Source organism: Salmo trutta, chromosome 1, assembly GCF_901001165.1.
Source record: "Salmo trutta chromosome 1, fSalTru1.1, whole genome shotgun sequence".
Taxonomy (NCBI): domain Eukaryota; kingdom Metazoa; phylum Chordata; class Actinopteri; order Salmoniformes; family Salmonidae; genus Salmo; species Salmo trutta.
In genome coordinates this window covers 54,910,458-54,922,147 of record NC_042957.1, presented here as the reverse complement: position 1 = coordinate 54,922,147, position 11,690 = coordinate 54,910,458, and the positions used below count along the sequence as shown (strand labels likewise).

Below are 11,690 nucleotides of genomic sequence, written 5' to 3'. Positions count from 1 at the left end.
CCCTATGTAATTAGAGGTAAACCAGGCCACCAATTCTGGAGTTTCTCTTGGAGTGAACTAACACTTTGTTTACTTTTCAAAAAAAGGAAAAGAGACCAAATTATTTACAGATATACAGGTACACCACAACCAAACTCATTCACTTCCCATGTTACATTACCCAGATACCACAGCAGGTCAATGAGCCACAAACTGGTGCTGCTGGAAGTAAGCCGTGTGAACTAGAAAACAAAGTACCCTTCATGTGCAGTAGTAGAAAAAACATTGCTGATTTCTGGAATTCCTAAGTAGTGACTATGAGCAAGTGTCTAAAACAGGATTTCCAAAACTGGGTGCACGTTTAGTTTTTTCCCTATCACTAACCACAGGAGGTTGGTGGCTTTGATTATTTGAATCAGCTGTGTAGTGCTTGGGCAAAAAACAAAATGCGCACCTAAAGGGGGCCCCAGGACCGAGTTTGGGGAACCCTGGTCTAAAACACCAGGAAGTGTCAAGGATGTGCACTTATTCACTCATGGAAATAATTCTGATTTATTAACTGGTGGATGCTTTTCCAAAGTTGGCCTACCATATCTGCACAGAAATATTAACTTACACAACATTTTAGAATCTGAGCCCAGTGATCTCATTAGTGTATTTCTACTGATCTGCAACTCTGCATTATCAAATGTTGAGTTATACTTAATAAATTATGAGGTTGGCAGACTGCAGAGCATCTCTGAAGTTCAGATCAGAAGACTGACCCAGCTCAGAATATTCTCTATTTTATTCAACAATTTAATACACATTAACCAGTCAAACAAACATACTGTATATGCTGCCTTGATTTGTGAAAGCTCTTATTTCGAAACAGGCTAGAGCTGAGTGAGGGATCATAAAGTACAGGAAATTTGCTATCTGGAAGTGTGAGAGATTATAGCTGTGTGAATACTGGCGTGTGAGGTGATCACTACACTGACTGCTGCGCTCTCGAAGGGTGCTCCTTTGTACACAAACGAGATCCGGGAGCTGCCTGTTCTATTCCGCAAACGCTCAGAGGAAAACGGTGAGGCAGAAAGCGGTGGGCGGAAAGAGAATTCAGGTTGTTGAAGACCCTAGGGAACTTTCACTCTTCACTTGAAAGGAAATAACATTGACGGTTAAAGTCAAAGAAATTCCGTTTCCATAGATTAGGTAAGTGGTTGGAAAAAGTTTGGTCAATATTTTCTGCGCCTTTGTCCAGCTTCCTTCATGTCCAAACGAAAATAGTTTACTGGGCATTGTATTCTCGTTTACTTAACTCAATGTAATGTACACTGGACTTAGTTTTACATGTTTCTATAATGTGACAACAGGTTTTCGAGCACCTGGTGCGATTTGAAGTACCGAAAGGACAAATTGTCAGCTATGGATTTTCTTCACCCCCATTCTCTGTATAGGGTCTACTTTGGCAGTTCTATATCATATAGAGATATAGCTGTCAAACTCTAGGCGGCATTTGCCTTATCCCTACCGTTTTCAGCCATTAGCTTCATCCACGACTCTCATGTGAACTAAAATCCCGACGCTGTGTTTTGAAACGTCAAATCATCGCTTGCTGTGGCCTTTGCATTAGCGAGAAAGAATCCTTCAAATAAAAACATGTTTGGTCACAGATCTATACAGCTATGGGTGCCTCCATCTGACAAAACTACACCTCCCGAGTTACGCTTACACACAGGTGTTCAGAACACGCTCCATAGCTAATTAGCACAGGTGGTCGCCTCTTATCTTCAAAAACAAGCTCTGTAACATGGAGATATGGCCTTGTGGGAACACTAACCACAGGAGGTTGGTGGCACCTTAATTGGGGAGGACAGGCTCGTGCTAATGGCTGGAGTGGAATGGTTAAAATGCATCAAACACATAGATTCCATGTGTTTGATGCCATTCACTCCTTTCCAGCCATTATTATGAGTCGTCCTCCACTGACACTAACCCTATCAAGGTGTATCAATTCAACCTTTTTAAATGATTTCTCACTGATATGAAAGATAAGGTCCTTATGCTTCCAAAACAGACGCTTGTTAATGTTCAGATTGAGCATTGGGGCTCTTAACAGAACTCCCCCATACAGAAGATGCCTTTGTCCAGTAACGTATGTGTAATGTAATGAAACTGAGAGTCATGATCAAGGGCTTATAGAGATGGAGAATGGACACTTGACAACTTTCAATATGATTGGTAGGGAGTGAGTTGACTAGTATAGGCCTACTTATTGTGCTATTAATTTGAGCTTGTCCAGGTATACTGAAACCACTACATTTTACTAACCTACTTCCATCACCACCTGTGTTTACGACCATTCTTTTATAGGGAACAGACAGCTGCCAACCAATCAAGAGTTAATTTCCTATAACAGCCAGGGACCTTACTCGGCAAACAGTGCCAGCTGAGAGACCACAATAGGCCTATTCACCATAATGGCCTCTTATTTGTTTTACAGAACTAATGGTTCTCCAGTGCATAAATAACAACTCCCATTTCAACTCTACTAAGTGGAGGCCTGTTCTGTGATGACAGTGATGTAAAATCTGTCCCGTCAGAGATGTACCCGATTATTGTGGCAGATGGTGGCATGCCAGTATTAAATTCATCACCCCCTGGTCAAAGTCATCTAATGCTACTTGTCCACAAACAGTTTTGGCCATGTGTTTCTCAACACTTCATCATTCAGTAACTTTGGTCTCTAATATCTTAGAATAATTTGGACAGTATGACTGCAGCATTGGGATGGATTATATAATATGATTATTGTACAATTGGATATTGAATTGAGTGATATTGGATATTGTAGGCTACTCATTGCCTCAGCAGCACAACAGTTGCCACAGATTTAGGGTAGAAAAACAGTTTCCCCAAATGTTATTTTGCCTTAAGACTTCTTGAGCCACAGTGTAAATGTGCATGACGTGACCAGGATTTAGCAGGCTTATGTTCTGAGAGGAAAACAACATTTGATCCAATGGGTTTCCCACATATTCTTTGTACACACAGTGTGGGACCTATGATCCAATGACTTCAGACCCACAAAGCAATGGTCAGATGAAGGTTTGATTGGTGCCATGTGATAGGGGATTATAGTACAGACCTGCCTTTTGCACAGAATCTTTACAAAATCCTTTTGGCCTTTACATCATGCATTTGCCTTATTTAACACATTTACCGCACAGCACATCCCCCATGTTAAAAGTAAGGGGCAGTGACTCACTCTCGCACCCCTATAATCTCGGTGGGCACAAACATGGAATCATAGAGATACAGCTTCAACAAGAGATTTTCTTTGCCCCACAACATTGTCTGTGGACCATCCTCTACATTCCCCTTTGTTGTTAAATATCACTACTTCTTAAGATGGCCATGCTGAGCTAGCTGGCCTGGCCCACTAATGGGCCTGGTGGCTATGTTCTGGACCGGTTTCCAAGGAGACAGTCCTCATCAGAGGGAAGCTGTGGTGTGCAGCCCTGATTGTTCAGCTGAGGATGAGGGGGGAGGCCATGGACTCTCCTTTCACACCCATTCCTTGCAGTCATTACACCCACTTTTAGGAACGAGTGACAAGCACTAAAAGGTCTTTATGGTGTGCAATTTGATACCCAGTGGCAGATGCTGCAGTCTGCAAGTGACTGAGTCATAATAGCTATGACGAGCAGGTTTTGAAAACTCCCCGCAACCTTTCATTACTGGATCATAACAATTTAGGGGACTGAGCCTGGCCTGTTGATTTTACCTACCAAATGTTGAGTTGTATTGGTATGAAACTCAAAGACTCATATCAAATGTTATTAGTCACATGCACCGACTACAACAGGTGTAGACCTTACAGTGAAATGCTTACTTATGAGCCTCTAACCTGATGATTTGGTGTTTAATTCACCCTGAGCTGTAGTATCACCTCTCACACCTCTGCCTTCCCCTCTAGATGGCGTCAGTGAATGACTCTCGCCTTCAGCAGCAGCCTGCCCAGAAGGATGCGGCTGACCAGAACTTTGACTACATGTTCAAGCTGCTGATCATTGGCAACAGCAGTGTGGGGAAGACCAGCTTCCTGTTCCGCTATGCTGATGACTCCTTCACCTCAGCCTTTGTCTCCACCGTGGGCATAGACTTCAAGGTCAAGACCGTCTTCCGCAATGAGAAAAGGATAAAGCTACAGATATGGGTGAGTTAGCCTTATGCATTTTGTCCCACATGCCAGCTATGGTCTCTACAACATGATTGCCACCTTTGTGCCACATTTTTTTTTACATCATAGTGGACTCTCATACACATCCCATCAAAAGAGGAAAGTTGTCTTCTGTATTAAACCAGAATATAAATCCATAGGCCAAATCCTTCGCTATTGAATTGAGTTTTTGTGACAGAAGGCTGATAATTCTATAGTGGGTCAATCACCAACTTTCATCTGCAAGGCCCTTGCGTTTTAAACAGTGGTATAAAAATACTTTGAAGTACTACTTAAGTCATTGTTTGGGGGTACTTTACAATTAATATTTGACAAATTTTACTCCATTTTATTCCAAAGACAATATGTACTTTTTACTCCCATACACTTTCCTTGACACCCAAAAGTATACATTACATTTCAAATGCTCAGTCAGGACATCAATATGGTCCAATTCACACACCTATCAATATAATGCCTCTGGCAAACTCACTAAATACAAATACTGCATTTTTAAAAGATGTCTGAGTGTTGGAGTGTGCCCCTGGTTTTCTGTAAATCATGCCATCGGGTTTGCTTAATATAAGGAATTAGATGTATAGCATGTCATTCTGCATACTCAAGTATGACAATTTAGTCATTTTAATTAAGTACATTTGAAACCAGACGCTTTAACTTAAGTAGTATTTTACTGGGTTACTTTCACTGGAGTCATTTTCTATTAAGGTATCTTTGCTTTTACTCAAGTATGACCATTTAGTACTTTTTCCACCAATGATTTTACCCTCTGTTTCTCGTATGTTTTGCTGAAAACTTGGTTTTTCATCTCAAGCTACTGCAATGTGTTGCTGCTGCTTGCACCACATGCTCTAGAGACCAAGGCTGTGTTTGGACAGACAGACCAATTCTGATCCATTTTCCACTTATTGGTCTTTCAGATCTTTTTCAGAACTGAACTGATTGGTCAAAAGAACTGATTGGGAAAAAATCAGGTTCTGTGGAAATACTTGAATTACAGGGCTACCAGATTTGTACAATTTATTTCTATGTAGCCTAGTCCCCTGACGCCTGAAAGTGTTTGCCTTGAAACTATTTTCACGCACAGTGAATGCTGTTTAAACAAGACAAACATCCTATATGGTATTGTATTCAATCAAGATGAATCAGCAGCAACCGTGTCCACACCAAAACCAAGCTGACTGACGCACCGACCCTGTTTCCACGGAGGACACGTGATCTGGCTTAATGTCGTCAGTGGTGGCTGGGATCACTGAATGCCATCCGATGAGCATCCAGTGAGTTTCAAATCAGAGGAGAATAAAACCCTCCTCAGTTTGCCTCATACACTGGAGGTGTGGAAGTAGCAACCATGTCCAATAAATGAGCCCTGGCTTCGAGAGCAAGTGTACAGTTAATGAACAACCCTATGTGGAATGGCCAGGGGCGTTTAATCCACAGTGTCCTGTTTTCACTCAAACCCTCTGAGCCTCGCCACTCTATGAAGAGTGTACAGGTGGTGCCCTGTCCACACTGCTGCAAGCTTTCCTCCTCGTGTGTGGCATGAGAAAGGCTTGAAAATATTTTTGTGGTTTTACAAATGAGTTTAATTTGAAGCCTTCTATATTTCTCAACCTGAACCATACTGTTTATTCTAGGATACACCACATGGCAATATGTTAACTGCACAATGACACACCTGGTGTCAGAACCACAAAGCCCAGGGCTTAGTGTGTGTCCCTGCTTTGTGTGGGCGGCAGGACCAGGTGACGCATGCTGAGAAGGGTCCTAGTGACATCGATGGCTCTGACCCCCAACCATTTTACACTCATTATCATCATGCATATGCTTTTTGACAGTATTTTCTTTACTTGGTGTATAGTGGAGACGGTGTGAGCCATGGGGACAGTGTATTTGGTTAGTGCTACTGTAAGATCCATTACCTTGCCAAATATTTGATCATGTCTGTACATATCAGATAAGATATGCATCTGGTGTCTTTCATTCATAAATTACACAAAAATGACCCTGAGATGATGCAGACTCTCCTTCTGGGCACTAGCGGTTCTGAGGGGGGCCAAGGGGGGCCATTGCCCCTGTGACAACAATTTTGGACCCCCTTGTGGCCCCCCTAAATGTGGAGTATGAAATAATTTTTACGTAACGAATTTTTGCTATCGTTCTTTTTTTACATCTGTTATTAGACAGTGGCAACGATGATGATTATGAACATGGTCTTTTGCCTGCTAATGCAGTGAAGAAAACGATATGACAACAATAACGTCTAATGTAACTGGCCCCTCTAACAGTACAACTGGCCCCAGCTTGGCCCCCCCAGTTGAAATGGTTTAGAACCGCCACTGCTTCTGGGTAAGGTCATTTAACAGAAGTACACCGCTGCGGATACACCGTCTCACACACTCACTTGTCTCTCTAGCCCGGCACCTGTTCTTAGTTAAGAACAGCTCTATTTCTTGCAATCTCTAAATCGGTGGCAGTTTGTTCAGGCTGACTACCCTGCACACTATTAGCCCTAATGAAACATTCATAACCCCCCCCCCCACTATTCAGTGATGTAAAGTCCTCCAATGCAAATGAGGGACCGAGGCCAGGTTACCAAGCGACGGCCAAGGATAGTTGCCATGCCAATTTAATCCCCTCACCTGCTTGACTATTTTTTTTCATGTTAACCTTTTCTAGGGAAGCAACTCTGACATCACACTCAACCTCTACTTAATTGAAATATGTTTCTGATAAACAGGTCTCTACAGCTCTGACATCACACTCAACCTCTACTTAATTGAAAGATGTTTCTGATAAACAGGTCTCTACAGCTCTGACATCACACTCAACCTCCACTTAATTGAAAGATGTTTCTGATAAACAGGTCTCTACAGCTCTGACATCACACTCAACCTCTACTTAATTGAAAGATGTTTCTGATAAACAGGTCTCTACAGCTCTGACATCACACTCAACCTCTACTTAATTGAAAGATGTTTCTGATAAACAGGTCTCTACAGCTCTGACATCACACTCAACCTCTACTTAATTGAAAGATGTTTCTGATAAACAGGTCTCTACAGCTCTGACATCACACTCAACCTCCACTTAATTGAAAGATGTTTCTGATAAACAGGTCTCTACAGCTCTGACATCACACTCAACCTCTACTTAATTGAAAGATGTTTCTGATAAACAGGTCTCTACAGCTCTGACATCACACTCAACCTCCACTTAATTGAAAGATGTTTCTGATAAACAGGTCTCTACAGCTCTGACATCACACTCAACCTCTACTTAATTGAAAGATGTTTCTGATAAACAGGTCTCTACAGCTCTGACATCACACTCAACCTCTACTTAAAGATGTTTCTGATAAACAGGTCTCTACAGCCCTGACATCACACTCAACCTCTACTTAATTGAAAGATGTTTCTGATAAACAGGTCTCTACAGCTCTGCGGCACCAGAGAGCTGTTATCGACGTCTGACGCTCTCCATGTTCTTTTTGTTCTTACTGGGTTTTTCATAGTGGGCCAGGGTTTGTTGTTTGACAATAAGTTATGTTGATGGACATGGCAAATGTAGATGTTACTCTGTTTAATCATGTATCTGACACTTTAATTTCTAATAGTCTGAAGTTGACACTGGCTTTGGGTGGGAAGGTTTAGGCTGATAGGACAATTTAAAGGACAAAGCACTATCACAGAAGTATGTTTATTTATGTCAAATATCCATTTTGTATGTTAAAATAATAATAATTGTAGTCTTTTCTAAACCTCCTGAATATTTACAAGCGTACACACACACATATTCACCTCTAGCATCTCAAGTCTGTAGGTCTTAGTCAATATCGCCCCCTTCTGGTCTCACAAAATACCACACAATTTAACATGTTCCCAAACCCAACCACAGGACACAGCAGGACAGGAACGCTACCGTACCATCACCACAGCCTACTACAGAGGAGCCATGGGCTTCCTGCTCATGTATGACATCACCAACCAGGACTCCTTCAACGCAGTTCAGGACTGGTGAGTGAAAGGTTCCATCATTTCCATATTGACCCTGCTGCCTTCTCAGACTGCATTCGTCTACTCTCACCTCGGTCATACAGGGCAACTCAGATTAAGACATACTCTTGGGACAACGCACAGGTGATCCTGGTGGGAAACAAGTGTGAACTGGAGGATGACAGGCTAGTCCCCACAGAGGATAGCCAGAGACTGGCCAAAGATCTTGGTGAGTACCATTCACAACAGCATGCAGTCTTTGCAAAGGCTATACAGCAAGAGGTCACACTACCACAGCATACTGATCTCATGAGAACACACAGATATAGCAGGGGACACCGAACACTTAAGCCTAAATATCTCATCTGCTTTTCTTAATCTCTCCACAGTAAGTAATTACTCTACTCAATTTCCCCGTCTCTGTCTGACAGGGTTCCAGTTCTTCGAGGCCAGCGCCAAGGACAACATCAACGTGAAGCAGGTGTTTGAGCGGCTGGTAGACGTCATCTGTGAGAAGATGAACGAGAGCATGGGCGGAGATGCCAACCTGTTGTCCAATCACAGGAGCACCAGTCTACAGGACTCGCCTCCAGAGAACCATGGGGGCTGTGGCTGCTAAATCCCGCCTCACTTCTCCTCACAGCCCCACACCAAACCCCTTCACTGTGCCTGAAGTATAGAGAGTACACCTCTCAAACTACAGCCCAATCTCACACCCCCTAACACAGCCACTACAATGAAAACCATAAAGCAGCTAGTTGAGATAACCATCGGTCCCTTCCCCTCGGTCCATCCAGTGTTATCCCACATATCCCCCGCTCTAGTTTCTGTATTCCCTGAAAAGGCCCCATCTCTCTTGTGTACTGTGGCCTTCACCCCCCTACCACATGGCGTCCTCTGCTCTTCTGGCACACAAAAAAATGTAAGTACTGTATTTATTGTGAGAAACCTTTTTAATGGCTTTATTTTTTAAAGCAAAGCTAGTTCAAATCAGCTTAAAGTAGTGCCAATGTGAAGAAGATTTGTCATAATGAAATAGTTTCCAGTAGTCATTATTTTAAGTCATTGTTGTGTTCAGAGTTTAATTAATGAAAATATAATAGTTTAAGACTCAAACAGAGCAGAAGGTGCTTTTGTTTTGGATGCCACCTGGCTAGGTGCTCTGCTTTGAATGTATTCATTGGACTAAACTTCTCATAATCCAAAACCGGACAGAAAACAGCACCCCAAAACCGGATAAAAAAAAATACAACCAAAATCCATGTTTTGCTGTCATGTCCTTGATCAAAATCTAGATGGAACTGTTATTAATGAAGATGACATCATCCAGACAATCACAAAACGGAGTTATTCTGCTGCTTTGGCCTTTTGCTTCCTTATTTACCTGACCTCCATGCTTTACTCTGTGACACTGGAGATGCCATTTTGCCATGTCCTCAGAATAACTGTGCACTAGTATTCTTGAGACTTTAACCACTACGGCTTATGGGAAAGAGAAGGTGAAAAAGTATGAGATTCTGTTCCAAACAATGTTAGAGCAATGTTGTGCTCCAGGATGTTTGTCTGGGAGGAAGTCGTATAACACTAGTGACACTGACACGCTTCACGTGGCCTGCTCTGGCATGTCCCCGCTCACCCCTCTGTGCCTCCCTTCCTACTCATTGTTCTTACACTTTCCAACCCGATTGCAGAAGGCTTCGAACAGTGTCCTGTAATCTGGATGTGCCAGTGTAAACTGCCTGCATTACTTGCATGATGTTACTGTACTGTTCTTACATCTAAGTTACTGTCTATGAAGTAGCCTAATTAAAGCGTGGTGATTGGCCAAGCATGACACCCGTGCTAATTCATTTTCTAAATCATATGCTTAAACAGAAAGACAAATGGTGCACCTAAAGCATGTACAGTACATTCCATTGTACTGCTTGGATGGCTTCAGTAGAAAAAATATGCATCTCCCCCTGTTCTCCGGCCCTCTGTTACTCAGACACTGCCATTTCCCTATCACTAGCCCCACACTGTTCACTGGCCATCAGTTAGGGATAGGCACTGTCTCTGCATGATAGCAGCCTTATGTTTTCACGCCAAAGCACTGCTAAAGCTGAGGGGTTGGGTCAAAGCCCGCCAAAAGTATTCATGAGCACCTACTCTCTCCCATTGCTTATCACAAAGACACCTATCCACCTGGATGCACAGCTGATGCTGACTCGCTGTTTGATATTAGCTGGCTGATTTGTATCAAGTGATCTCCCCTGTTCATCTCCTGTGGTCTCGTTGTGGTGTGAAACATTTTACTGGAGACTTAACCGTTAACCTTTTATAGCTGTGTAAAAACACTATACCCACATTACATCTGCATTATGCCCAAGTTGTAGAGCTTTCTCCTGGGTGGTGTTTGTCAGTGTATTTAAATAGTGTTTTTCTTTCTGCTGCTGAAGGTAACTGGATTGAAAGTGGTGAGGTTTTACTGAAAGTCCTGTGGAGGACTTCTCTAAGTCACATGCTGATGCACTGATACCCAGTTTATCTAAATACTTCAACGTCAGTTGATTAAAAGGTCCCATAACATATTTTTTGATAATTATGTTAATCTGAAGTTGTAAGTGAATCATTTTATCCTTTTAATTTTTTTCTGTGGAATTGGTTAGTTTTTGTGTAGTCTGGCATTCCATAGGTTATATAGGTTTGTTATACTATTAAGGGGGAACTATACTGTTGTGTCTTAATGTATATTTGTTTTGTTCCTATTTAAGACTCTCTGTTTGATGGAAAATGTTATTAGAAAAGGCATATACATTGAATGTGTTTATGAAAATAAAGACTTCATTACAAAATGTAAATTGAGTTGTCGTTTTATTGTGCAATCCTGATAAATCGTTTAGATGATTAGAACTTGTGAAAGCACAACATCTATGCATTCAAGCGGACAAAGGCTTGAGACCCATGTTCTATGTGGTTAGGTTAGTCTTTATGGTGATACCATCTATAATTTATGGCCTTACGTCCTCCCTCCCTCCCCATTTGGATAAAGGGGGGGTTTGTGGTGGGTTTTTTTATCTAACGACACAGAAAACCACACTGCTGTGGTCCTCCTCAACAATAAGAGGTTTCCTGGTGCCCTTTCCTGTCACCTACCAGTTATCCACAGCCTTTGTGTCCTTTGCAGTTAATCTTCTTGCAATGTTTTGTAACCTTTTTATATTTTTACATCATAGTGTAGTCTTACATCATATACTGGTGCCTATCAGTGATCTTCCTTAGTGCCAAATGAGAAATCCTCAGCCTGAGCCCACTAAAGTCAAGTGATGCCAGGCTAAATTACATTCAAATGATGTAGGGTTGTGATGAGCCTAAACGCCCCCATGCTTATCACGGGACACTACCCCTTGCAATACAGATAACGCAGGTCGAGCTCAAAAACATGGGTGTAGGTCAGAGATAAGAGACCGTTTACGCTGAGTTGTGAGTTCACTGGCTCCATGTGGGTTTTCAGA

General features: G+C 42.2%; 1 protein-coding gene and 1 long non-coding RNA gene across 2 annotated transcripts; both read left to right on the top strand.

Annotated features, from left to right (window-relative positions):
- The first annotated feature begins 935 nt into the window (after nucleotides 1–935).
- On the top strand, nucleotides 936–11,036 carry LOC115201072 (ras-related protein Rab-3D-like). Its single transcript, XM_029764311.1, has 5 exons — nucleotides 936–1,173; nucleotides 3,941–4,180; nucleotides 8,099–8,217; nucleotides 8,301–8,425; nucleotides 8,628–11,036. The coding sequence occupies exons 2-5, from the start codon at nucleotides 3,941–3,943 to the stop codon at nucleotides 8,813–8,815; spliced, it is 672 nt and encodes a 223-aa protein (XP_029620171.1). The 5' UTR covers nucleotides 936–1,173; the 3' UTR covers nucleotides 8,816–11,036.
- LOC115201078 (uncharacterized) lies at nucleotides 7,427–7,931 on the top strand. Its single transcript, XR_003879679.1, has 2 exons — nucleotides 7,427–7,508; nucleotides 7,630–7,931. It is a non-coding gene; the product is annotated as an uncharacterized LOC115201078 (long non-coding RNA).
- Nucleotides 11,037–11,690: the final 654 nt, after the last annotated feature.